At 38.3% G+C, this 26,331-nt stretch overlaps 7 protein-coding genes across 12 annotated transcripts; 4 read left to right on the plus strand and 3 right to left on the minus strand.

Annotated features, from left to right (window-relative positions):
• Positions 1 to 186: 186 nt before the first annotated feature.
• Positions 187 to 2,806, plus strand: LOC132200995 (elongation factor 1-gamma). The gene is made up of 7 exons (XM_059626845.1): positions 187 to 344; positions 466 to 615; positions 874 to 937; positions 1,171 to 1,611; positions 1,747 to 1,942; positions 2,135 to 2,429; positions 2,598 to 2,806. The coding sequence occupies exons 1-7, from the start codon at positions 270 to 272 to the stop codon at positions 2,751 to 2,753; spliced, it is 1,377 nt and encodes a 458-aa protein (XP_059482828.1). The 5' UTR covers positions 187 to 269; the 3' UTR covers positions 2,754 to 2,806.
• A 179-nt stretch (positions 2,807 to 2,985) lies between these two features.
• On the plus strand, positions 2,986 to 4,813 carry LOC132200997 (uncharacterized). 2 transcript variants are annotated; one of them, XM_059626848.1, is made up of 6 exons: positions 2,986 to 3,145; positions 3,426 to 3,614; positions 3,984 to 4,100; positions 4,193 to 4,356; positions 4,414 to 4,573; positions 4,619 to 4,813. In XM_059626848.1, the coding sequence occupies exons 1-6, from the start codon at positions 3,139 to 3,141 to the stop codon at positions 4,654 to 4,656; spliced, it is 675 nt and encodes a 224-aa protein (XP_059482831.1). In that variant the 5' UTR covers positions 2,986 to 3,138; the 3' UTR covers positions 4,657 to 4,813. The 2 variants fall into 2 exon arrangements, with proteins under 2 accessions (XP_059482831.1, XP_059482830.1); XM_059626847.1 differs by having other exon boundaries at positions 4,636 to 4,813.
• On the minus strand, positions 4,710 to 6,510 carry LOC132200996 (elongator complex protein 4). The gene is made up of 7 exons (XM_059626846.1): positions 6,206 to 6,510; positions 6,103 to 6,138; positions 5,885 to 6,000; positions 5,572 to 5,824; positions 5,256 to 5,518; positions 4,983 to 5,195; positions 4,710 to 4,933 (listed from the first exon to the last, which is right to left on the minus strand). The coding sequence occupies exons 1-7, from the start codon at positions 6,327 to 6,329 to the stop codon at positions 4,808 to 4,810; spliced, it is 1,131 nt and encodes a 376-aa protein (XP_059482829.1). The 5' UTR covers positions 6,330 to 6,510; the 3' UTR covers positions 4,710 to 4,807.
• Positions 6,511 to 6,662: 152 nt separating this feature from the next.
• Positions 6,663 to 8,788, plus strand: LOC132200994 (regulator of nonsense transcripts 3B). Its single transcript, XM_059626843.1, has 7 exons — positions 6,663 to 7,005; positions 7,128 to 7,341; positions 7,395 to 7,607; positions 7,661 to 7,851; positions 7,905 to 8,015; positions 8,069 to 8,262; positions 8,314 to 8,788. Exons 1-7 carry the CDS (start codon positions 6,901 to 6,903, stop codon positions 8,726 to 8,728), a joined length of 1,443 nt encoding a protein of 480 aa, XP_059482826.1. The 5' UTR covers positions 6,663 to 6,900; the 3' UTR covers positions 8,729 to 8,788.
• Positions 8,789 to 9,419: 631 nt separating this feature from the next.
• Positions 9,420 to 15,815, plus strand: LOC132200991 (protein lava lamp-like). 5 transcript variants are annotated; one of them, XM_059626838.1, is made up of 19 exons: positions 9,420 to 9,505; positions 10,050 to 10,196; positions 10,267 to 10,418; positions 10,473 to 10,629; positions 10,685 to 10,798; positions 10,853 to 11,070; positions 11,188 to 11,338; positions 11,396 to 11,630; positions 11,687 to 11,815; positions 11,878 to 12,989; positions 13,058 to 13,288; positions 13,339 to 13,662; positions 13,718 to 13,909; positions 13,969 to 14,247; positions 14,305 to 14,575; positions 14,629 to 14,797; positions 14,850 to 15,395; positions 15,444 to 15,589; positions 15,657 to 15,815. In XM_059626838.1, exons 2-19 carry the CDS (start codon positions 10,065 to 10,067, stop codon positions 15,710 to 15,712), a joined length of 4,614 nt encoding a protein of 1,537 aa, XP_059482821.1. In that variant the 5' UTR covers positions 9,420 to 9,505; positions 10,050 to 10,064; the 3' UTR covers positions 15,713 to 15,815. The 5 variants fall into 5 exon arrangements, with proteins under 5 accessions (XP_059482821.1, XP_059482822.1, XP_059482820.1 ...); XM_059626839.1 differs by having other exon boundaries at positions 9,434 to 9,487; XM_059626837.1 differs by having other exon boundaries at positions 9,443 to 9,654; positions 10,058 to 10,196.
• A 58-nt stretch (positions 15,816 to 15,873) lies between these two features.
• Positions 15,874 to 20,937, minus strand: LOC132200993 (1-phosphatidylinositol 4,5-bisphosphate phosphodiesterase-like). Its single transcript, XM_059626842.1, has 23 exons — positions 20,814 to 20,937; positions 20,581 to 20,751; positions 20,419 to 20,505; positions 20,080 to 20,139; positions 19,886 to 20,023; positions 19,747 to 19,826; positions 19,565 to 19,700; positions 19,399 to 19,499; positions 19,169 to 19,332; positions 18,802 to 19,106; positions 18,587 to 18,751; positions 18,347 to 18,526; positions 18,115 to 18,295; positions 17,900 to 18,057; positions 17,641 to 17,847; positions 17,417 to 17,581; positions 17,162 to 17,366; positions 17,011 to 17,111; positions 16,925 to 16,955; positions 16,681 to 16,861; positions 16,415 to 16,618; positions 16,115 to 16,361; positions 15,874 to 16,058 (listed from the first exon to the last, which is right to left on the minus strand). Exons 2-23 carry the CDS (start codon positions 20,662 to 20,664, stop codon positions 15,990 to 15,992), a joined length of 3,249 nt encoding a protein of 1,082 aa, XP_059482825.1. The 5' UTR covers positions 20,665 to 20,751; positions 20,814 to 20,937; the 3' UTR covers positions 15,874 to 15,989.
• Positions 20,938 to 20,980: 43 nt separating this feature from the next.
• On the minus strand, positions 20,981 to 26,137 carry LOC132200992 (WASH complex subunit 2-like). Its single transcript, XM_059626841.1, has 12 exons — positions 25,821 to 26,137; positions 25,556 to 25,759; positions 25,387 to 25,502; positions 25,182 to 25,332; positions 24,920 to 25,130; positions 24,741 to 24,860; positions 24,551 to 24,681; positions 24,336 to 24,496; positions 23,364 to 24,169; positions 22,883 to 23,160; positions 21,431 to 22,822; positions 20,981 to 21,318 (listed from the first exon to the last, which is right to left on the minus strand). The coding sequence occupies exons 1-12, from the start codon at positions 25,920 to 25,922 to the stop codon at positions 21,145 to 21,147; spliced, it is 3,846 nt and encodes a 1,281-aa protein (XP_059482824.1). The 5' UTR covers positions 25,923 to 26,137; the 3' UTR covers positions 20,981 to 21,144.
• Positions 26,138 to 26,331: the final 194 nt, after the last annotated feature.

Genomic DNA, 26,331 nt, shown 5'->3' on the forward strand with positions numbered 1-26,331 from the left:
AAGAACTTGAAGAAAATAAAATAAAATTATTTATGTATTTAGGACGTGTAAATTACATTACTGTTGAGGCAAAATTTATTGATAATTCAGCCGATTTTCTTGTGATTGGAAATATGGTAAATAATAGGCTAAAATTAAATTAAATAGGAAAATTAGGCAAAACATCTGAGCAGGCTGGCCAACAAAACACAATACCAAAAATTAAACTTCGAATTTCCCGCTGCTGCCAGTGCTAGCCAGCCGCTAGCCAGTCAGCGTCCTACATCAACATGCCTGCTCGTCTCGTGTCTCGTCTTTCCATCCCTCCTTCTTTTCCTCTGTCGAACGCAACCATGGCGTCTGGTGTAAGTATGAATTTACTTTTAAATCGCGGAATTTCAGAGTCATCATTGATATAATCGACTCAAAAGCTCTTACTAAAATGCAGATGAATAATCATACTAATGCGTTGCGACAATATTTCAGACCTTGTATACTTTCCCGGACAACTTTCGGGCGCAGAAGATTTTGATCGCTGCCCAATTCTCCGGTGCCAATGTGAAAGTTGACTCCAACTTCGTTTTCGGCGAAACCAACAAGAAGGATGACTTCCTGAAAAAGTTCCCTTTCGGCAAGGTGAGAGCCCGTGTTTGTTGTTTTTCCCTGCACTTTAGGAACGTCGCGTGATTTTATTTCGATTTTTTTCCAAAATTTCTCCATGAAATCACACGTGGCTTTTTGTCTTGACACATTGCTTGGTTCGATACCGGCCTTTCAATGTGGCACCTCACGGATGACGTTTTGCAGTTTGATTATCATGAGATGTGACGAGAAATAATTTTCACGCATACTCGGAATCCACTTTTTAATAAAAAATTTGATGTTATTTTCAAGGTCCCAGCCTTTGAAACCAGTGATGGCAAATACTTGACAGAGAGCAACGCTATCGCTTACTATGGTGAGCTTTTTGCCTTTTTATAATTTTTGATGAGTACTCCCTCGAAGCATTTTTTGTTTCACTTAAGCTTTGAGTGAAATTTTTTGCATCGAGGAAAAGAAAATATCGGATACTCCACCCCTTCAGTTTTGTAGCTCGGAAGGGACTAAATCGCCCCGAACATTTTTCTCTTGATTTAAAATATTATGGAATTTTCCACAGTCGAAAAATTAACTTGTCAACTATGTCTTCAGTTTCGAACAAACAGCTGCGTGGCAACAGCGATCTGGAGCAGGCCCAGGTGCAGCAGTGGCTCTCTTTTGCCGACAGTGAAATCTTGCCCGCCTCTTGCACATGGGTCTACCCTGCCATCAGCATCATGCAGGCCAACAAGCAATCGACAGACCGTGCCAAGGAGGATGTTAAGAGAATCCTGCAGGCCCTCGACAGCCATCTGCTGACCAGGACATACCTGGTTGGTGAGAGGATTTCCCTGGCTGACATTGTCGTTGCCACCAACCTGCTGAACTTATACCAGCACGTTCTTGATGGTAACTTCAGGAAACCGTATCAAAACACCAACAGATGGTTCACCACCATCGTCAACCAGCCCCAGTTCAAGGCTGTTGTCAAGGACTTCAAATTCTGCGAGAAGGCAGCAGAGTTTGATGCCAAGAAATTTGCTGAATTCCAGGGTAAGATCTCCTGTAAATTAGGAGCAATTTTTTGTTTCAAAATAAAACTGCTCAAGTTGGGGTTTTGGGTTTTGTAGAAGGTTTTTAGCAAGCAATCTGAAAAATGTAAAGAGTTGGATTATTTTTTTGTTTTAGGCAAGAGTGGAGGTGCCGCTCCCAAGGAGGGTGGAAAGAAGCAAAAGAAAAGCGAATCGGAAAAGGATACTAAGAAGCAAGAACCCAAGAAGAAGCAGGAGAAGGAAAAGGAACCTGAAGTTGAACCTGATGCGGCGGACGAAGCATTAGCCCTTGAACCTAAGCAGAAGGATCCCTTTGCAGATATCCCTGCTGGGTATGTTCTCTGGGCTAATGATATACTCCTATATACTTTCATATTATTGTGATGATACCTCTAATTAAATATACTTAGTGATTATTTTCCAAAAGGATTCTGAAAAATTTTCATTGCATTTAATGCTTTTTTCTTTTCTACTTAAATTTGAAGCATTGTTTTCTTTTTACTAAATTATGATTTTTTTTTCAGAACGTTCAATCTAGATGAGTTCAAGCGCTGCTATTCAAATGAAGATGAATCAAAATCGATCCCCTTCTTCTGGGAAAAGCTTGACAAGGATCACTGGTCCATCTGGAAGGGCGAATATAAATACAACGATGAACTGGAAAAGGTTTTCATGAGTTGCAACCTCATCACGGGAATGTTCCAGCGCATAGAAAAGCTCAAGAAGAATGCTTTTGCCTCGGTCTGTCTTTTCGGAACCGACAATGATAGCTCAATTTCTGGAATCTGGGTCTTCAGAGGACAGAAGCTGGCCTTTGAGGTGTGTAGTGAAACATTGTCCTAGGAAATATTTTTACTTAGTATGATGAAAAAATCTTCTCTCTTGATTTCCTGTGATAGAGTTTACCAAAAGGATTCTGAAAGTCTCTTGGAACTCTTAATAAAATTAATTTGTGTTGCAGCGTCTCATCCTATTTTTATTTTTTAGCTAAGCCCCGACTGGCAAACCGACTATGAGAGCTACAGTTGGACAAAATTGGATGCAAACAAGCCTGAAACAAAGGATATTGTCAGCAAATACTTTTCCTGGACTGCTACGGATTCTAAGGGACGCAAGTTCAATCAAGGAAAGATCTTCAAGTAAAAATCACGCTTTGTCTCTGTCACAAATGAAAATAAATTATGGCTTAATTTTTATTGTTGTTTCTCAAAATAAATCCTTTCAAATGACTTTTGTTGAACCAGATTCATTGTTTATATCAAAAGGATGCATGGCGATCTTTTCGTAATAGCCTGACTGAGTGAGGATTCAATGTAAAAGATGCAAAAGAATTTATAAAAAAATTTGCACTGCATGGTGAATATTGCAATGAACACGCCGCCTTTAGTTTTTGGCAACCCTGGAAGGGGGGCGGTGGCAGCAAACGGAACGATCAACAAGGATAATAAATATCACAGCGCGCGCTAACAATAAATTTATATACATAATTTGTTTGGTTTTCTGGAACAACAGTTTTCTTCCTTCGACCATGTCGGGTATGCCAATGATGAATTTTAAACAATTAATAATTTTACTACAACTGGGTATGTGTGATATGTACACATGATTATGTATGTATGTATTACATTATAATTATCCATAATGATCGTAACATCTCAGATTTGTTTGGAAGGCTGTTGGGGACGACGCGATCGTCACAATATATTTATCAAATTGATAATTATTAAATTTAATAATTATAATTATGTACAATAATACATAATATGTATTGATTGACGATCCTGTCGTCAACTTGGACATTCTTTCTAACTGCAGATGACGAAAATCTCAGCATTGAAGATTCAAAACAAAAACTTCACCAGTTACGGAAGGCTCGCAGGAAACTTGAAAAAGATTTGGCAGAAACTATGAAATCCTTCAAGCCACCCATCGGCACAGAGAATGAAAACTCATCAAATAAGCTTGCAGACATAAAAATAAAAAAGAAAATGCTGGAGCACTTCGGTAAGAAAATTAAGGCTCACCCAACAATTGTGAACGGGGCTGTATGTGCCTCTGGCAGTAGCTGTGGCTGCAAAATGCCATAATTATAAAGATCTTATGGACCCGCCTCCGCCATTAATTAGCAGTAGTGTGGACAGACACGCTTTAAATTAATTGTAATAAAAATCCAATTTGGATCCTGATTTTTATGCAAATTTAATGTTATACTATACATAATATAGTACATGAGTATAGCACATTGTTACTGATACAAAAAGTTTATGGATATAGAAGCTTAATTCTATTAACAATAAATTTAACTATAATATTTCATATATTTAACCAACAGTGAATTAAGTTTATTAATCAATTTTTATAACCGTATGTCAGGTGTAAAAACAACATTTACGGGAGTCAAGAGGAATGTAGCAGTTCTCACCTTTTACGACAACCAAAAGGGAGTGGTGAAAGGAGAATGCTCTATGAAACTGGAGCTGAAAGATGAAGGTACCAATTATAATATTATTTTTTATTTAGTTACATTTTATATAATTTTCATTGAATTATATTCTGCGGTATTTTGATTTATTATCCAACAGAGTTTACTATCCTGCAATATACATTTTCAAAAGATGTCTGTTCTATTTTGACTTCAAAGAAACTGCCTATCACCTTCAAAGACAATCCCGGAGAAATTTTGCCTAAAATTTTGGAATGTGTATTTGCGTATTTCAATCGCCACCACCAGCTCTCTGACTTCATGGTAAATTTGAGGTCGTTATATAATTTTGCAGTAAAATAACAGCAAAACAAATTGCAGAAAGCTTATCCTTACGCCCAATGCATATGGAGTTCAAACTGCCAGAAAGTTGAAATTGTTCTTCCATTGGAGAAGGAAGACAATGCTACTTTCGCAGTTATGCTAAAATTGAACTACAACGAAGACCAAACAATTCCACATGAATTTGAGTTCAGCTTAAGTAATATATAACTTATCTTTTAACTAGTAATTTTTTTAAATTTAGAATTAAAACTATTTCAGGTGCCGATAATGATGACCTAGAAGAAGAAATTTTGAACGGCCTGAAGGTTTTTCTGAAAATGCCATTGGTTGATGCATTTGGAAAATTCTACACGTATCTTTCATCCCAGTAAAGACTTATTTTATTGCTTAATCACTAATATAAACAATAAATCACATTATCACATATTTATTAAAATTCCAGGTTTTTATTTGAACCTGATCCACAGCCACCAAAGCTTTGTGATAATTTAGGTCCTACAAAGTCATCCTGCTCCCTCTCTTCACTTTCAGCTATTTCCGGAGGCAATTGCAGTTTCTAAATTAACAGAAGTTAAAGAAAAAATAAAATTCTAACTGTATTTAACCTCGATGCAAAATTTCTTCCTCCGCACTTTAAAGCCCAGATCCAATGTAGCTGGTTTGTAGGGAGTAATTGTGTTGATTGATGGCAATTTATTGATTTTGAATAAACCATCTTGGCCAGAGAGAAGTGGATTCACTTTTCCATCAATATGGATGGCAGGTATTAGTTGAATACTGTAGTCACTGATTTGCCTGCAGCGTGATATAGTTGCTGCCTATATGATCAAATATTTTTACATTGAATTGTTTGAGTCTTTAGTAAAAATAATACTTACGTTGAAGAAATGGCTTGGAATGGTGACTAAACAAACAGCGCAGGAAGCTCGCAGAATGGCTCGAAGTGCATAGAATATCACTGGAATCTTTTCAGATTTTATTTCCCATAATGGAGAACCAAGTGATAATATTGCCATTCGTAAAACAGTCCTCTGTTTGACTGGTTCGCCGCCCGATACATTGCATTGGACCCAGCAATTGTGTTCGGCTAGCGAATTTTTCACACTTTCTAATAAAGTTTGGATCTCAGGAGACAAAACGTCTGCAATTAAAAAAATGTTAAAAAAATATAATTTTTCAATTAAGAACTTATACCTTCAGCTGTTTTGTCATGTTTCACAGGGCCCCCACTCCATCGAGTCAGTTTAATAGACGAAAGCACTTCCGGTACTAAATTTCTACTTAAGTCAAAGTGATGACCAAATTGAACAGATCGGTTGCTGCGGTCAGATGAGTTGTTGGGCATGTGTTGGTACCTCCATGCAATTTTCATATCACTTGATTCCGACACCTGTTTAGAATTTTCTGGTACATTGCCTGTCTGATCTTCAGCTGGCAAGCTTGAAATCTAGAAGCAGTCACGTCTTTATAAAATTGCATTTATTTTATGTATGCACGGTTTAGCTACCAGAGTGTCTATATTTTTATCCTTAGAAGCAACAAGCAGTGGATGACCTACAAGAACACCTTCAGCCAGAAACAGTCTTGTTAACAAACTTGCATAACTGTTGCTCCTGTCTTCCTCTGTAGAAATTTTATCGACTTTTAATATTTAAACACGGAATATTTTTTGATTTGTAAGAAAAATACATAAAAAAATCTAATTATGTATGAATATGTACATACCAATCAAGAGCAGAGTTCCAACTGCTAATCCACCACCTGCAAATTTTCAATAATTAATCAATTTAAACAAGTCTATTTTTTTTATTAATAATAACCAAATTACCAATGACGTTGTCGAATTCTGGGGCCCCTGTTGACACAAGCAACTGTGCGTTTTCCACCGAAATCTTTGTACCCAAGACGTCTGGTGCACGAATGCGTGTGTTCTTCTTGAACCCTCCGCTCATTTTAAGACAATATATTCTAAATTTTAAGATATTTAAAATTGAAAGTACCCTTCACAGTTCACAAATGCAAGCAAGAGACCAGGACCAGACGACCAGACCCTGACCAGACCAATGTGCCTTGCCAATGTGCTTGTGTTGTGACTGTTGTTGTCTTTACTTGTTGGTTGTTGTTGTGTTTACTTGAAAGCAAGGAGCTTTGAACCTTGAACGCAGGTGTGCTACTGGTGCCATAGCCAATCAGAGACTAGAAGAGAAAACGGAGCTTTGTCATTGGCTTGGAGATTGCAGCACATAGCACAAGACTCCTCCTTGCAAGCACTCCTTGGAAAACCCAAAAACAAAAATAAAACACTACCAAGAAGAAAAATGTTCTACATATACTTCTTGAACACAACAGTCACAACACACAACCAAGTATAAAATTTTTATACTTCTTGCACACAACTAACCAAGAAGCAACAAGAAGACAACACAACATACAACACAAGCAGAGAAAAGAGACAAGAAGTGGAAGACGACGTCCGAGATTTTGTCTAGCAATTTTAAATACACTTAAAAATATTTCAAGAAGATGCTCCCAAAAGAAGATACACAAAACCGCGAAACAAATCAATCGACAACTCATCAGGACAAAGAAAACAAAGGCAGACCAAACAAAAATGGTCCTGCCGCAAAGGCAAGAAAAATTTATAATATTTTTCAACTGAATTTCATTTTAATACACATTAAAATTTAAATTATTAATTGCTTATTTAGATTATTAATGCTATAATGAGCTATGTATGTAATTATTTTAAGGTTGTCATTCGACATTTGCCACCGTCAATGACCAAAGATTGTTTTCTCGAAGAAGTGTCTCCTCTTCCCAAGAACGACTATCTATGCTTTGTTAATGCAGACTTGACCCTTGGTCGATTCGCATTTTCGAGAGCATACATTAACTTTTGCAACCAAGAGGATATTTTCATTTTCACTGAAAAGTTTGATGGCTATGTTTTTGTGGACAGCAAAGGTTAGATTCTGAAAATATGATTTTTTACGTACTCCATGACTTTATATTCACAGGCGATGAATATCCAGCAATAGTAGAGTTTGCTCCGTTCCAAAAAATTCCTAGGAAGTCAAATCGCAAGAAGGATAACAAATGTGGCACAATCGAAACAGATCCGGACTTTCTGAAATTTTTAGAAAATAAAGAAAAGCAATCTGAAACAGAAACGACCATGTCAGCAGTGGAAACTCTTGAGGAAATCAATGCCAAGGAGAGAGAGTTGAAAGGTTTGCAATAATAAAAAATTTCATTTTATCAAAGACTAAATTTTTTATTTTAGCTAACAAGGGAGTTATAAAAGTTTCAACACCTTTATTGGACTTTTTAAGGAAGAAAAAAGAAGACAGAATTAGAATCAGAGATGAGAAACGAGAAGAAAGAGATAGAAAGAGAGCTGAGAAGAGGAAACAAAGAGACGATGATAAGAAGAAGGTGAAGGATGTCAAACGTCAAGGAGATAAAATTAAACAGGTTTGGTAATAGAACTATAATTATAATCAAAATAAAACATTTCTGTACTGCAGGAGAAGGCACCTCAGAAAATTTTGACAGCCAAACCAAAGGAAGAAGTCAAAGTTGTCGAGGAGGAATTGACCAAGAACCTAAAGGACATGTTGAAAATTGGTGCTGGAAAGGTTTGTTCATTATTGATGAACTAATTCATAAATTTATAATTGAAATATCATAGGATGGCCCAGAGGAATCAAAATCAGGTGTTGCCCCAACAGAAAATCAACCCGAACGAAAGAAAGCACCTCCAGCAAGAGAGGGCAAGCCTGAGCATCCAAGAAAACGGGACCCCCCTAAGAGAGACAAGAAAAGTCAAGGACCAGTGGACGAGAAAAAAGAAGGCAAAAGAGAGACTGAAAAATCTGACACAAAGTATGACTTTGAAATTTGTATTGTTATGAACAATTTATATGTTCTTTTTAGAGTTAAGCAGAATACGCCTTCAAAGGAAACCAAAAGCTACAAGGAGGAGAGACAAAAAATGAAGGAAGCGAGGGCTGCACGAGCTGCTGCCAAGCAGGAATCCAACCAGCCAAAAGAAGCCGACGGTGATGCCAAAGCCGAGTCTGAAGATTCTTCGTCCTCGTCCAAAACACAGCAATATTCTGAGGGAGGAGGCAAACCTGGCAGATTGCGGAACAAAGACCGCCCTGCCCTTCAAATCTATCGACCTGGAATGCTAAAAAGAGGAGATGGGAAAGGAGGCTCCGACGGCCCAAGCTCCGAACTGTCTGGTGCCAAGCAATCTGAAGATGGCCAAAAACCTTCAAAATCTAGGACTTTTGTGTCCCGAAGACGCAAACCTGCAAGTTCCGAGCAGGCTGAAAATTCCGGCTAGCTCATATTCATACAAAATTATTTGCAAGGTAATTGTACAAATAAATAAAATTGAACCAAACTCGAGTTAATTAATTGTTACTTGCCTGCCAGGAAATTTATTTTACATAAAACAGTGTGATGGGTTATTTACATCAACGAACTAAGTTCTAACGCTTTCACATAAGGGATTTTCTGTCTATTCATCTGGAATGCTGTCCAATCCCTTTAATTAAAAATGAAATTAATTAGTACATGCACACCTTTTAAAGATTGCACAATTTAACTTACAGCTTGTATGTAGGGATTTCCTGTAAGTCGGTAGTCTCTTCTGTACACGTGCTGGCTCTCAAATGAGTCCAAATTCCTTTTAAAGGGCTGTAAATAAAAAATAAATGGTAATAATAGATGAGCAGTGTAAAAAATGGAATATTGTTCTCAGTTAAAAATATTGTGCTTAAAATTGAATAAATGACATTAAAAGATTGGCGAAACTCACATTTCCTAAGCAGAGCTTGTTGATGTAGTAGCAGGCTACTCCTGGGACAGCTAATGCGCCCATAACGATGCCGAAACTGGGCAAAATTTCAAACCACATCTTTGTTTATGCACAAAATTTGACGATAGGGAAAAATGGCCTCCTTTCTCCTTTATTTTTGCAAAAGCAGAGCAGGGTTGCCACTCTAGACAAAATTCGTGCCGTGGGAGGTGTGGCTGCCTGATGAATTTACACGTCTGCAAATGAATTGACGTTGATAAAAGCAGCTGGACCTGCTGGACGGTCAGAATCAGAGTGAAAGTTTGTTACTTGCGTGTTTTGACATTAAATCGTCAAATAATCTGCTTGATCGTGAAAATTCTCGCATTTGTTTTACCATGGCGTCTTGAACTAAAAACTGCATAACAAATTGTTCTTGATCCTTTAATTTCTGACCCAAGTCACCCAAGGTAATGTTGAAACTAAATTCGATTGCAGATTACGTTAATGTGCATATGTAGTTTAGCTTCAATGCTGCATTATTTGATACAGTTTAATATAAATACATAAGTAACATAACTTTGTTAACGGTTTAAAAATTGTTACGTACATACAGCAGTTGCATAGAGTGTGAATACATAATTTTATATATTTTTATTTGTAAATTTGTTAACTATAAAAATGGATAATGTTCCAAATATTATTATATATGCTGTCTTGAGTAGAATTAATAATAATACATAATCAACAAAATAATAAAAATTGCAACTGCAACAATTATACATACATATCTGTAATTTTAAACTCAATTTAATTTTTGAAAATGCACATTTTTTCCGCATTTTTCTAAGCAATATTTTTTTAGAGCCGTAGCGCAGGGATGGACGACCCTCTTCCCAATGTTTCTGACCTGGAGGATCAGTTGGCTGCTCAGCAGAGCATGATTGAGCAAATGCGGGACACTTTGTTACAAAGGGAACAAACCGTGTCCTCAAACGAGAAGAAGGTCCAGGCAAGTTGTTTAAAAATTTTAAAAGCGTGTTAAAAAAAAATGTATACATAATGTTTCACTTTCACTTCAGGACTATGCCGCTACACTGTCCCGGATCCGGTCTTCTCACCGACCAAACAAGAAAAAAGACGAATCGAAAAGTGCAATGGCCCTTGATGTAACTCCGCAAAAGGGTCCAAGCAGCAAGATGAATTTGTTGAGGAAACAGATGGAGGAAAATAGGTAAAATTGTAAATAATTTAATGATAATGAAACCTTACCGCCTGTCGTAAACAGAGCTATTTTGGAGCAAAGAGGCAAGTTTATCAACGAGCACAAGCAAAGTGTAGAGGGAATGGTGGAGTTACTGAGCGCCCAGTTGACTGAAAAAGATTTGGCCCTGGAGGAAGTGCGACGGAGCAGAGAGGCTCAGGAGAGCCTTCCGCCAATCATAGTAATTTGAGATTGCGTTGAAAAGACAATGACCTTGATAATGTATCAAATTTCAGCCGTCTTCTGAAGAATGCCGTGAGCTTTATGCTCAAGTGATTGCCAGGGATAACAAAATCTTTGAGTTGAACAACAAGATATTTGAGCTGGAAAAAAATATCATGGATTACGAGGTAACTTTTTTCACTACTTTGTAATGGTGGGGAAGTTACAAATTGGTGTTGTAGGAAAGTATCAGAGAAAAAGAATCAGTTCTCGAAGCTAGAACTAGAGCTGTAGCTCTGATAAAAGAAGACTTGGGCCACAAACACTCGACTGCCCTTCGTCAATTGGAAGAAGCAAGGAAAGAGGTTGTAGAATTGAAAAGTACACTGTCTCAACGTGAAGAGCAATTGAAAGAGGAGAAAAAAATTCTGGTTGATACAGTCGCTTCAAAAGAGCAAAAGTGAGTACTGAGTTTTGATATTTTTTAAAAACCAAGTTGAAAATATTGTGAATTACCTAATGCATTACATCACATTTAACATGACAAACGACTTATAACAATGTTTCTAATTTATAGGTTGGCACAACTTGAAGCCATTCGGTTTGATTTGTGCACTCGAAATGCTGAGCTGCAGCATAAAATTGTTGCTCTGCAAACTAAAAGCCACGAAGTTTTGTCTCAAGGATTGCCGCAGGATAAAGACCGAATCCAAGAATTAGAGTTGAAGGTAAAATTTCACTGCCATAATTTATCTGCGCCATTATGTTTATTAATGAATATTTAGATTGAAGAAGTAGAAACAGCCGCATCATCAGAAATTGAAATGCTGAAGAAAAAACTGGAAGAAAACAACAAACTTTTAACAAAAACAAAAGTAGCTTATTCCAAGAAACTTAAAAATCTGGAGCAAAAATTGCAAGAAACACACAATGTTCAAGATTTGGAGCAAAAAATAGCAGTGCTAGAAGAGGAAAAGGGTAACTTGCAGCTTTTGCTTGTTGATTTTGAAGAAATTAAAGGTAAAATGGTATATTTTTTAAATTAAATTTTTTTCATTAAATCTTTTGATCCTAAGCTTCAGAAGCTATGCTCCAACAACAGGTCAATGGTCTTGAAAAAGCCACCTTAGAGCAAAAGTCTTCCTTGGAGAGCCAAACACTTGTGATAAACAAATTAGAGGAAACAAATTCCCAAACTTTTAATGGTAAGAAAAAATGATACATTTTTTATGTCTGAAAAATCCTTACGCTAGTTCTGAAATTCAAGAACTCCAGCAATTACGAGCTTCAGAAGCTGAACTGCAGACAGAGCTTGAGGCTGCAAAAACCATGGTTCAAGAAAGTGAGCATGCTGCTGTGCGAGCTAACATGAAGACGGTAGAATTGGAGGAGAGGCTCGAGCAGGCTGAAAAAGCCTACCAAGAGTTGACGGCTGAGGTTGAGTCCTTGCTTGCTCAAAAGGAGACTGTTGACAGCTCAAAGCACCTTCAAGATGTGATTGACGTTGCAGAGCGGGACAAGAGTTATTATCAGGAAGAAGTTCAGAGTTTGAGGGAGCAGTTGAAGGCTCAAGAAGCCATTTCCATAGAGTCGTCCGAAGCTCTTCTCCACGCTCAACAAACTCTTGCTCTGAAGTCAACAGAACACGAAGCCGAAATTGAGTCTTTGCAGGCGCAAATTTCAGCCAAGGAAGAACGCGTCTCTCAGCTGGAGGAGAAAATTGCTGAGCTTTCAGACGAATCGCAGAGAAGCTTGGCTCAACTGAACGAAACAATGATGGAAGCCCACCATGCACAAGAAGCGCTCGTCAAAGCAGAATCTTTTGCTTCCCAAGAGGAGAGCAGAGTGAGTCTGGCTGAGGAGAAAATTCATGCTTTGGAAAATCAAATTGGTGAACTGCAGAGTGCTTTGGCACAATTGAAGCAGCTTCAGGAGCATGAGTCCATAGCTCGAAGTCACGCTCAGGAGGAAATTTTGCAGCTCAGAGCTAAATTGAATGAAAGTGCCATTCAACTCGAGAGTGCCGCTGGAATCATGTCGACGCTGGAAAACCTTAGAAGAGAGCATGAAAATCTGCAAAAGAAATATCAAGATGAGACCACACAGCTAAAGTTAAAACTAGACCAAGCAGAAGACGAAGTCTCAGCTGCTTCCTCTCAAGTAGAGAAAAATCACAAGGACCACCAATTGGCCATGGAGGGCTGGAATAATGAAATGAAGTTTTTAAAAGAGCATGTCAATGGTCTCGAAGAAGCAAACAATGAACTCCACGAGCAGATAGATAATTTGAGTCTTGAAAAAGAACGCATTGAATCAGAACTTTGGAGTGCTCAGGAAGAGTTAGGAAACACAAAAGATGCTTTGATGAAATCTCAAGAGGTACAGTTTTTAGCTCAAATTGAATACATTAAGTGTGTTGTTAATTATATTCATATTTTATAAATTAGGATACTTTGAATGAGTCTAAAGCTGAAACGGACTCTCTCAATCAGAGGATTCATGAACTCGCAAATCAACTTGTTGAGCTCCAAGGCCGAATTTCAAACCAAAGTTTGGAAATTGAAAACTACAGAAGCTCAAATGCCACTCTAAATGAAGAGCTTGCAAGTTATCAGTTGGAAAAGTCTGCGTACAATCAAGCAATAGATGAACTGAGAACAAAGCTGCAAACACTGGAGGTACGTATTGTTTTGTATGCCTTTTAAAGTGATTGATATAAATTTAACAGGGTATATTAAAATCTTCGCATGATGAGAAAGAACATTTGTCTAAATACAATGAGGACCTCCAGTCAAGACTTGTATCTTTCCAAAATCAGCAAAGCTCAATGGAAGGCATGAATAACCACATTGCTGAAGTAAACAATGAGCTGGAGCGACTGAGATGGGCTTTGGGAGAGAGGGACCAGACTTTGCAAATGATGGGCCAGCAAGTTTCAAATTACGAGAGCCAATGCAGAGAACTGAGTGCAAATGTGAAAGATTTGGAAGGTTCTCTGGCTGTGAGTAACCAGGGAAAAGAACAACTTGAATTTCACTTGAAGGAGAGTCAGGTATGGTATTTTATTTACAAAATCAATATAAATATTAATGGCTATTTATTTTTAGAACCTTATTCTCAAAATTCAAAGTGATCAAGAGAATAAAGAAGACCAGATTCGTTTGAGACTTTCCGAATTGGAGTCGATCAATGTAAACCTCCAGAATTGTTTAGAGCAACAAAAGAAGGATCAAGAGGAAGTGGAAAGTAGTTTGAAGGCCCAGGTCGAGAAACTTATTGAGGAGCTAAATGAAGCTCAGGTATAATTATATTTGTATTACTTTGATTCCAGAGAAGTAATTTGTAAAATAATTTACAGTCGAACAAGTCTGCTGTTGTTCCAGATGAAATATCCTGGGGAGATGACCCGTGGAAAGAATCTGCGCACCACCAGGCTCCAATGGACAATTCTAACAACGTCCTTGTAGTTGAGCTGCAAAAGCAATTGCAAGAGGCAGAAACAGCACAAGCAAAATTGGCTGAGGAGCTGAAAGCTTCGCAAGTTCGGTGCGGCAAAGCACTGAAGCAGCTCAAAATGGTAAGGGAGCAGAAAAAGCCTGCATCCGACTTGGACAAAGTGATGGAGGACGAACTTCAGGTATTCAAGAATTTTTCAAGAAATTTTAGGGCGCTTATGTTTATTTTCTTATTTCAGTCAAGAATTTTGTCTTTGCAAAAGGAGTTATCTGAGGTTCAAGCAGAGCGCACATCTCTAGTTGCCAAAACTGAAACGTTGAAGGATGCAAATGATAGATTGACAGAGTCCAAAAAGCTGCAGTTACTTGAAATTGAGCGACTTAAAGTAGAAAGACTGGCTCTGGAGCAAGAAGCGGCCGACTGGAGTCAAGATGACAGGGTTGAGACTCTTGAAAGACAGCTCCAAGAAGTTTACATGAGGTGCAAAGAATTGGAGGAGCACATTGCTGGTGGGATATTTTGTGTTTTGGATTAACGGCAATTTATTATTATTATTTATTAGGTGACGAAGAGTCCGAAGCAGAATCAATAATTTTGCAAGAAAACCTGGTCAAATCAAGAGAAAAGTGTTCAGAGCTTGAAAGGCTGAGGAAACAAGACGAGGAGAGATTGGCCCTTTTGGAGGAACAATTGAAGAAGGCTAGTGAAAATTATGAAAGCTTAAGAAGAAGGTAAATTAAAACCATATTTTCTATTGATGCCAAAATAATTGTATATTTTAAGCAGTAAAGAGGAGGTTCCTGAGCACAGCACTCCAGTAGAAATGGCTCCAGTCTCTGCATTACCTGTTAAGGTGGAAATTGCTACAATGACTGAAGAGATTAACCTTACAGAAAAGTCAGTCGATACAGAGGAACATGTTGAGGTCCCACAATCAGCCTTGCCAAGAGACGAGACGGAAAATATTTCAGAATCAGTTCCTCGTATTTCCAATGATGTAGAGAAGATGAAGTCTGAATTGTTGATGCAACAACAAGAACGAGATGCTCTTTCTGCTCTGGTGGCGCAACTGCGAGGAGCTCTTGAGGCCAAGTCTCAAGAATTGGCTCTCAGAGGTACCGATGCTAACCTCAAAGCAGAACTGGATTCTGCTCTTTACTTTTTACACCAGCGAGATGTTCGGTGTGACGAACTTACTTTGGAGCTAATGGCCTTAATGGAGGAACGAGATGCTCTCCAGATGAGACTGTCAAGTGCCCTCAGAGTCAATGCTAACCAAGCGGAAAAGTTGAAGGAGGTTGGTGGGCAACCTGAGGAATTGCAGCTTAAGTAAGTTCTGTTAAATATAACAAAATATATCTAATTTGGTGGTGTCAGACTACACGAGCTACATTCCGTCGGCCACAAACGAGATGTTACATTGAGAGGCGAGCAAGAAATGAGACATTCTGAGCAGCAAGCTGCATTGCTGCCTAGCCCAAATCTTCATTACACTCCGCAACAAAGAGTTCTGCAATTGGAAGGTAAGATATATTTCCAGTTTATTTTTTTTCTCCACATGATACAACAAGCATTCGATATTATTTATAGATCCACAACAGCAGCAAGGATCGTCTGGCTTGCTTGGGTGGCTGTGGGGTTACTAGCTACCCTCTAATTTTTATAAATACGCAACAGTTTTGATTGCTTCTACCAAAATGAAAATATAATCACGTCACTGTTATCATGGCTTTTCAAATTCAGAATATTTTATTTTTCAATAGTCTCAATCCCTCAATTAAATAGATTATTATTTAAAGACAAGGGATGAAAGCGTCATCATTACGAACTTTATTTAACTAGCTTTAATTAAAGATCCAACATTTTTCTCAAAAACATTAGTTATGCAGCAGCAGTTCGGTCGGCCTTTGGCGTTGACTTCTTCTAAATATAGCAGTAATTCTTGGCGCCCATGTTGAATTCCTGTTCTTCCACTTCGTACTGCATGATAATCTGAAAAATCGCACAAGATCTGTGAAAGCAGCCCATCGTCTGCTTTCCATCCTCACCCCAGCAATCTCGTCTGTGAGAACCTTTTCAGTGGTCGTATGCTTCTTAGTCAACTTTTCCTTTTCCTTGGCAGCCCTAATCTTGGCCTGTTTTCGCTCCTCCAAAAAGCGCTTTGTATTAGTTTGCTGCTTTTCCTTGAGACGACGATCCTTGTCATTCTTTGTCTTCAACGTTTTATCGGCTGCAACCTCTTTTGCTGTCTCTACACTAACTTTTGACTGAGATGCAATCAAGTCTTTCTCATCCCTTAATTGACAAAATGGTGAACAGAAAGATACAAAAAGTATATGAATATTTACTTGTCAAGTCTGACTTCCAATTGCTTGACCTGAGTAGCCTGAGCGGCAGTCATCAACGATTTGAGCAGGTCCTCGCTGTCCTTCAAGTGAGCTTTCAACATTGTCCACTCTTCCTTCAGCTGCCTCTCTACCATTTCTGACCATTGGGTTGTCTGTTCTTTAACAACCTTAATGACGCTGGCATCTTTCATAATTTCGTCAGGCCTATTAACAAAGAATTTGCTGTTAATAAGTAACTAAAAATCATTTATATTGAACTATTATACTTTCTGCCTTTGCCAAGTTTCTCGGTAGCGGTGGTGTGGTTTTTCTGGAAAGTCTGTCGCTCTTTCAAATGCTTCTTGCGCATGGTCTCAAGTTCCTTCTGCTGTTTCTTACCGACCTTGGCAAAGCCCTTTTCCGTGCGCAAACTTTCAACAGTGATATCCTCAAACTTGATCTCCAACGCTAAAATATATAGCTATTAGAAAAGGAATTCTATAAATTGGAATCTGTCTCTGCATTGCATACCTTTTTTCTTCTCAGCCTCAGCTGCTTTGCTCTGCAAATAATTTTTTAATAGAATTGCAATATAGTTTTAATCAATAACACTTTACCTCAGCTTTGGTATCTTGAATTCCCATTTGCTTCATCTGCTCTTCTCTCTGTTCCTGAGCTTTGGCGAAAGCCTTTGGATCGGACAAAGCAGCCATAAAATCTATTAAGAGCCAATAATCAAAAAATCAAACCAGGTTTTTTGTTACATACCTCCAAGACCATCAGGAACATAGATCTTTAGCTCGATGTTAGCAAAAAGCATAGGCAAGGCCATAGGAAAGTTTCCTTCAGTTCTTAGAGAAATATGTCTGTATCCAGCTTGGAGACCATCAAGAGGCAAAATACGCTGTCCAAGAAGCTTGCCGCTTTCGTCAAACACACCAAAACGCAGCACGGCCAAGTCAGGCATTACAATCTAAGAAAGTATATTTATCTCAAAGTCTTGTGTAATCTAAACAAGTTTACTTTTCGGAACGAGAAAGGATCTTCGTTGTAAACGGGATTCAGACCGTTGGCAGGAACAAGTCTTGTCCTGAACTCTTTCCTGATTGTATCAGCAGGCAAACCGTACATGTCCACTTCAACATAGGTCCCCACTTTCTTGTCCGACAAGAACTGGCCTGCAATAACCTATCACAAAAGACGTCTAATGTTTTCTGATTATAAGCAATGCGCTAATGAAAATATACCTGGACCGAGCACTGAGCAGCAATCACACCGTCCACAGAGGTTTCAGCAAAGGGATCAAAACTCCTGTCCACTCGACGCATGAACTCTGGTTTCAGCAAGTAGCCGCAATTGCCGTTATACTCAAATTTACCCTGGTTCAACTGCATGGGCAAGTCGGGTGTTTGGTAATTCAGGGACACCATTTGACATCCAGCATTCCAAAAGACCTAAGCAAAAAATAATTTTGTAATTTTTTTATTATTTTTTATTCATTTTTACTTGAGGCATGTAGTTGGAGGAATCGACTCGAGCACCCTTGGGGTAAATTCGGCTCATCTGGCGCTTGTTGTAGTTGACAAAGTCAATACCGTTTGACTTGATGTAATTCATACCAGCGTTTTCAGCAAATGAAGACATGTTGTGATGGATATTTTTCTCTGGGTAAAACGTTAAATAGTGATTTTTAAATTTTTAAATTTGTTGAATATATTTACTGATTGCTGCATCAAATCCCTGGAACTTAATAGGCTGAGCATAGTTGATCATTGAGGAAAGCCAGGGATGTACATTAGTGGTTGATCCTGTGTGAGCTGGCACGGGTGTGCCGTCACCAGCGCCCTCAGCTGCACCCTCGGCTGGTGCCCCATCAGGGCCAGGCTCGTTTGGATCGGGCATCTATTACTGAATTTAAAATATTGAGCTCCCTGGTGATAAAATGTAAATTACTTGATCCTTCGGAGGGGCTACGGCTGAAGCGTCTTCCTTTTCTTCATTGTCGAGCACCAACTGGCCCTTCAAGAAAAGTTCCATCTCAGCCTTTTCAACGTCTGGCTTCATCCGCTTGTTTTTAATTAGAATTTTGCGCTTCAGCGCACTTGGAGGAGGCAGGGGCGCACCAGGCTCAAGCTTAAAGTTAGTATTTTTTATTTTAAAAAAACATATCATGGTTGATTTTGAATTTGTTACTGGGTAGCCTGGCAGAGGCTCTTTAAGAAGAAGATCCCCAAACATGTCATCGCAATATTTGGCCATTTTGTATTGCTGGCTCTTGCAGCAGTGATTTTCAAAAGACAGAACGATGGGGTAATCAGATGTCACAAAGGCGCAGTCACGAATTGCCATAATCGCTTCCTAATTAGATATAATTGTTATTTTTAAATGTGCAGTTCAAAAAATTATACTTTGTAAAGGATGTCGGTACACATGGCTTTTCCGTGAGTGATAATCGGCTCTTCGTCTTCGCCCTTTCCATCCCAACAATCGAGTTCCACACAGCGACACCCAGCTAACAAAGTCTGCCGATACATTTCAGCCGTACTTTTGCCACCAAATTGACGACCAGAGAGATAAGTGTTGTGAGAAGAGTTGATGTAGTAGTGAGCTAGTGGCTGGTCCATGTCCATATACACTTCGAGTCGATCCAAGAACACTGGCGCATTTTCGTCACTCATCAGATAGTTGATCATACCTTCCTTGCTCATTTTTACTGAGAAAACATAACTTTAATAAAAAGAATTACTTTTATATCATTTATAAACTACAACTTACATTCTTTCTTGAACTCTTCGTTGATTTCATAATCATTTATGATTTCGGTACATCTCTTCTCGCTGTACAAGGGGTACAAAATTTCGTTAAGGCGAGGATCACGCTGCTTTTCGTTCATGAATGTCACCAGCTGCTGCAACGTAATATGATCTTTACCCCTGGTCCTATTATTTTTCAAAGTATAATATTAATTATATTAAATTTTAAATATTTGAATATAAAAATCATACATCATTTGGAAGAGCTCGTCAATGTCATTTCGAGGACAAATCTTGTGGTATAGAGAGTAGAACTTTTCAAAAGTAAAGGCTTCGATGTCCATGGAATCGCCCTATTAAAAACATATAGGGAGCTTTTTTATTGAGCTGTAGTTTAAGCCATACAAGTGCTTCTCACCTTGCCGCTTGGAAGTCCTAATTCTTGCAAACAAGTCAATACAACCTTCTCAGTTTTTCCAGAGGCAAATGTTTTAATGACAACCTTAACAGGCATCTGACCTTTGGAGTCCACCAAGAAGCGGAGTCTCATCCAACTATAAAAAATTAATTAAAAAAAAAAATAGATTAATTATAACTCACTGTTTCATCAAGCTGATACGGGGACACACATTGCAAGCCTTATTGTTGTGTGTGATGTCTCGCAAACCTTGTTGCCATTTCTAAAAAAAAAAAAAAAAATGTATATTTATTTCTTAAATTATTTTTAATTAATTTTTACTTTGGCTGTCTCTGCATCGGGACAAACAACGTGAAGGTAGTTGATATTGACGTAATCGGCACCGCTGCAGATGGTCAAACTTTTTTCTTCGACCTTTTCTCCGTGATTTTTAATTAAGGTGTTCAGCAGTTTTGGTTGCTATATTTTTATCATTTTTTATAGCCAACTTCATAGAATAAATTATGTTTACTTACAGTAGGCAAACCACCGTAACGGATATCACAAACTTGAGCTAATTCTTGTACATCACCTCCCTGTAAAAGAGAAATAACTTAACGTTGAAAAGAAAAACTTAGTTAAGAAATTGTGCATCAACGCCTGAAATAAACTTGGTATGCAACCGGCAAATTATTTGTGTTGCACAGGTTGCATACTTTTATTTAAATCATTTTATTACCATTATAGTAGCCATTTGGCGATTAATTCTTAATTTTGGAATGGTCTCATTAAATAAAAGAATTTGATTTTTTGTTGAATTAAGCTTTTTGCAGGATTTTAATATATGATAGAGGATATAAATTCTTTTTAAATACCTTGTTCGGGCTTTTCCAGTAGACGAAGAAGCCATAGTCGTCAACTTTGAATGTACACTGCTGTTCATAATCGTACGATTCTTTTTCCTACGAATATACAAAAACACACAATTTATTTTTTATTTAATATAGCTTCTGCAGGTTGAATAAATTAATGCGTACCTCAGTCCATCGGTCGAAGACACATCCCTGCTGAAGAAAATCTGGCACTGGGATGCGCCAATTAAATTCATACTTTTTCGTCATGGTTGGCGGCTGATCTGATCACCAGGACAGGATTTCAAACTGATGCTGCTACTAATGTTTCGCAATTTAATTAAGAAACATTCGTGACTAAAAAGAAGAAGAAAATGAAGAATTAAAAATTATTCAAAATTCCTTTAACATTGACAGACCAAACGAATCGAGCCACGGTGCTTAAAGCACTGAGCAGGGGTTGGCCCGAGACTCTTGCAAGGGGTGCTCACACGAGACGAAGCCCTAGTTTGACACGTGAGGATTCACAACAAGTGAACAACCACCAAAAGGCGGCCACTAATACTGTTATTCTCGGATCATACATTATTATATTTTATTGACATAGATTTCAACGGGTACATTCATATATATTAACTGAGGAATGCTTCTTGAATCACATGCTTGTGGCTAATCATTTAAAAATAACAACTTCTTTGAGTCAGCAGATGCCTGCTAACAAAAAATGCACCTGATTTGAACATTGATTGCTTATCCCAATCCACCAAGGAGAGGGTCGTCAAATAAATCTTGGCTGTCGCTCTTCTCTTGAGGTTTTTGCTGCTGCTTTGGAGGTACTTTGGATTTCACAGCACTGCCAAAAAGATCATTTTCCTCATCATCCAGGTCCCCAAATAAAGCGCTTGACTTCTTTTTTATCAATTCCTGCAAAAAGATAGTGCATTTACAGATGAATGAAATGATATTTTATAAGATCTGAAAAGTTTGAGTAATAATATATTTCATACATACGTTTATACGATTTTTGTTAAAGTACCTTTTTCTTATCAATGATTGATGTCTTTGAAGTGCTAGAAGGCCCAGACACATTGCTGGAAAACAAATCATCAGCTGGGGCTTCTGATTTTGTAGATAATTTTTCCGTGGCCTCTGGCTGTTTTCTTGGCACACTTTTTACAACAGTAGGCGCGCCAAAGAGATCGTTATCGTCATCTTCAGCAAAAAGATCGTGGACAACATTTTTCCTTTCTGTGACTTTGGGCGTGGTCTGAACAGGTTGAGGTAACGGTTTCACTTTATCCTCAACTGCCTGGCTAGGCTTAGAAGCAGGGGACGCAAAGAGATCATCGTCGTCATCATCCTCCCCGAAAAGGGCCACAGGCTCGTTACTGATAACCTGTTTGGGAACCTCCTCAGACGACTTCTGAAATTTGCTTGCTGGTGCTTCCATTGACGAATCTGGTGTGAGGAAAACATCAACTTTGTTTGTCAAGGAACCAAAAGACTCCTCATTAGGCAACGGAGGAGTTTCAAAGAGTAGTTCACCAGAAGAGTCTGGTGTTTGGGCATCCGTGAATATGTCATTCTCAGCAAACATATCAACGCTGGAATTAGCATCAGTATTGGGAGGTGTTTCATTATCACGGAAAATTATTGTGTTAGAAGTATTTCTCTCTAAAGAATCAACTGACTCTGATTCAACACTCCCGGAACTCAAATTTTGTTGAGGCTTTCCTTTTGGTACAGGGCTGTTCGGATCAGTCTGTTGTGTGTCAGATACTGCTGTTTCACCACTGCCAAAAATATCATCATCCTCATCATCAAAAATATTGTTTGAAAGAACTTCAGGTTTCAAAAGGGACTTGCTATTTGTTTTGTTCTCGATGTTTTCAGCAAATAAATTTGATGCCTCTATTTCAACCGAACAAAATAGTCCCTCGATACTTGGACTCTTCTGCTTTTGATTCGGTCTTACAGAAAATTTGTCATCAGCTGGTGGTGACAAAGGACTCACCGCAAATAAATCATTATCAACGGTGATGCCCATGTCTCCAGTTGGCAATGGTGGAGGCTCAAAACTGAATCGCACATCTACTTTGGGTTCACTCATGGTCGGAAGAGGGTCTGAGAAAAGGTAGTCATCATCATCACCGAAAACGTCATCCACCTTGCTCGGAAGCGGAGGAGGTTCGTTGAAAATGGAGGAAGGGCCAAGCGTTGGCACCGAAGATGGCGTTTCTGCTTCTTTTTCACTGGAGCTGGTGAAAATTTCTTCTGGCGTAGGAGCGGGGGACACGACAAACAAATCGTCTTCATCGGTTGCTGGAGAGACAAGGTTGGATGCGAGAGGGTCTGTCGGGCTTTCAGTTGAAGCGGGACGACCCTTTCGAGTTGGAGGTTTTCGTTTCTGTTTGATGCGAATCCGATCCTATGGAATTTGTAAAAAAAAAAAATTGAAATAAATGATTATGAACAACTGAGCCTATACCTTTCCAAGATGAAGGAGTTGACTATTCCTTTTCGGAGCATCATCAAAACTGGCCGTGTCTACTTTTATGGGCTCAGTGCCTGGGGGAGGTGGTGCCTCTTTTTCAGGCGATTTTACAGTTTTTTGTGATGTTTGTGGTGATGGTTCATTGCTGACTTGTGACATGGGTGAGGTTGGGGACATGGGCGTTGGTGTCTTCAAAGGCTTACTTCCAGGGAGAAGGGCCAGAGGGTTAATATTGAGAGCGAGGCCTCTTCGAACAGCACTTTGAGAAGGCGCTGTGAATTAAATTAAAAATTTATTCTTCTCTCAAGAATGAGATCTAAAGATTTAAAACTAGTAAATTTATATGCTAAATAATATTAAATTCAGATTGAAATATTTTTTCATTGATTTTTTTTTTCATTTCAATGAGATTTTTGCAAAATATTTAGAATTACTTGCTAATTTGTATAAAAATTGAATTTTGTTTAATATATACCTGCAATTACTCTGTTGTCATTCTCTTCTGGTTTATTGGTAAGAGGCTCTGGAGTTTTGGGTTTTCCATCAGCCTCTGGAGATTCAAATAAGTTGGCAACTTTAGGAGGCTCTTTCTGCAAATCTAAATGCAGGGCTCTTGCCTCTTTGGGGGGACTGGCAGTGGAAAATACAGATGGCTTTACTATTTTTTCAGATTTTGGTATTGTAGAAGAAACTGGATGAGTGATATGTCTTTCAAGTTTAACAGTGGAATCGACAGAAGTTGTGCTGGGCTCAGACTTATCAACAGGAACACTTGCAACATCTTTTGGTGATGCAAATAAATCTTGCTTGGGAACTTCAGACTTTTTAGGTGCAACCGCAACTGGTTTGAATAAATCTTCACTGTCGTCACTGACGGCTGGAGCTTTGGATGTTGAAAAAATATCCTCATCACTATCTGAATCACCAAACAGAGAAATTTTATTTGACGGTACTATTGCAGGACTTGCAGCTTTGGGGTTGGTTTCATTAGATAGTTTTGACTTGGTAATACTGGTCTCTGGCACTTTTCCACCGATGACTGGATTTGGTGATATTACTTCAGGTGCCTTGGGCTGATTTATGGTAAGGTCATTATCATCCAAGTCATCAAAGAGAGACGTCCTTCCTGAGTCGAACAAGTTATTTTTCTTTTGTCCATCTTCTTTTAAAGGTTTTGGTGGCAGATCATCAAAAAGAGGCATCTTTTTCGGGACCTCTTTTGGAACATTGGAAGCACCGAAGAGGTCTCCATCATCATCTGAGTCATCACTGAAGAGTCCACTAAAAAAAATTGTAGTTAAAAATTGATTGAATTAAAGTTTTATTCTATCCTATAATTTTGTTAGTTTTATCGACAAAACTACGTAAGCTGTTCAAAATGTTTAGTGACACAATTATTAAGTGGGGTTGTCATAACAAGAAAAATCTTGGAATAGTTTAAATGTACCTGCTTTGCTTAACGGGAACTGCAAAAACATTTGAAGCAGCGGGAGGCACCTGAATAACTGCCGCATGTTCATCCAACGAGCTTTTAGATGACGAAGAAGGCTGACGCTGTTTAGGCATTATGGGCTTGTTACCAAAAATGGAAACTGCACCCGGGGGCAACTGCAAAGTTAACATTAATGGAATTTTAACAACTCTGCTTTCAAGGAATCATACCTTTTTGGTTTGCTCCTTGATTGGTTGATTTTCAAGATTCTTCTCACTTGAGCCCATTGTTGAGGGTTGAGCTACAGGCTTATCAAAAAAGTCTTCTTCGTCGTCTCCAAAAAGACTTCCATTGCCCCCGTCTGAAATACAATTATTTTATAGTTACTTATTTCAAACCCAATTTAGTCAAAAATTTTACCTGTGGTTGGTTTGGGTTGCTGTTTTGCTGGAATAGTTTTTTCATCCTTAAATAAGTTCGCCCCAGATCCAAAAATTGAGTCTTCTGCCTCGTCGTCTTCCCCAAACAGTGGTGGTGGTTCTATACCAGTAAAACTAATTGTTAATTTACTATTTAATTGTTAAATAGCTTAACTTTACCTCTCTGAGCGTAAGCTGATATAAGTGATGGAATTTTTGGCTGTGAAACTTCCGCTGCTGGAGGTGTCCCGTTTCCGATAGCTGTGGATAACTCGTTGAGGAAAGACGACCTTTGTGAGGATTGGTTGCTTCTCTGAGTTCCACCAGATGCTGAAAGACCATCTTCTTCACTCGAGATTGGTTCTCCTGAACTGCTTTCCCAGTTTTGAAGCTGTAAAATAGATGTTGTAATCAGAACGTAATTTAAAAAATCAAAAGAGACCTCTTCGACTTGATCTGAAACTGGCTTTGGAACAATCGCAGCAGCAGGTCGCAGTCCAATAAAATCATCCTCCTCAAACTCCTTAGAGCCAATTACATATGGCAGGCTTATGCCATGGTGTGGATTTTTAAGTTGAAAAACACATTGAAGCCTTTAAAGTTAATGAGAATTAGCATTCAAACATTATAAAATTATCCAAGCTCACTTGGAATGTTCATCATCTGATTCATTGGCTTTAGGAACTTCAATCACATCAAAAAACTTGTCAACAAAAGCAAGACTGTTCCTCAAAATATCCTCTTTAGCCAATTTATTACGCTCCTGAAAACGATTTACAATTATTATAAATTTGACTTTTGCTAATAAAAACTTACAGATGTGCTGATTTCCTTCTCCTTGGCTTTTTCTTCGGTAGCTATGACTGGTTCTTCTTCCGCTACTCTATTCTCAATGAACTGTTGGTTGGCAAGAGCAGTAAATGAGTTTGAAATATTTTGAAGGTCGCAGTCGGCCCTGTCCAAATTCAAACACAGATCATCGACCTTTCTTGTGGTGACCTCGGCTTTCTCAATCACGTTCTAAATATTATTTATAATTATTTTGGTACTAAAAAGTTAACAAAGTAATCAATTATCGAACCTTAGATATTTTTACTAGGGCGTCAAGCATATCTGCGTCGCCCTGAAGGCTCCAAGAACCAGCCTGGGCCTTGATTTGGTCTAGATTGCAGTCGTTGCTCATCTTTAGTACACATAAACTGCGCGCCGTTAAATTTTGTTTCTAGCTCTCATTTGGGCTGAACACAAAAATTAAACGCTTGGCTGTAATGCGGAGAGCGAAAAGGGGACAAGCAGGAAGTAGCACCGATGTCCGAACAAGAAGGAGATTTAAAATTCTGCAAGCACCATAACAACAATAAAAATTCAAATATTTAATCAAAATCAGCTGCGAAGAGAAGAAAAAAATATGAAGTAGTAACGTGCTGCCACACGTTTAAAGTTATGTCTTCACATAAAATATAAATTATTGATTTATCATATTATATTTCTATATTTGTTAGATAAAGTCAATATTTCAACGAAAAAAAATCAATAGAAATTTATAAATACAACTTAGTAAATTAACTAATAATTTTGGAGAACTCACATAA

This window comes from Neocloeon triangulifer, unplaced genomic scaffold, assembly GCF_031216515.1.
Source record: "Neocloeon triangulifer isolate White Clay Creek 2 clone unplaced genomic scaffold, ASM3121651v1 ptg000014l, whole genome shotgun sequence".
NCBI classification, from domain to species: domain Eukaryota; kingdom Metazoa; phylum Arthropoda; class Insecta; order Ephemeroptera; family Baetidae; genus Neocloeon; species Neocloeon triangulifer.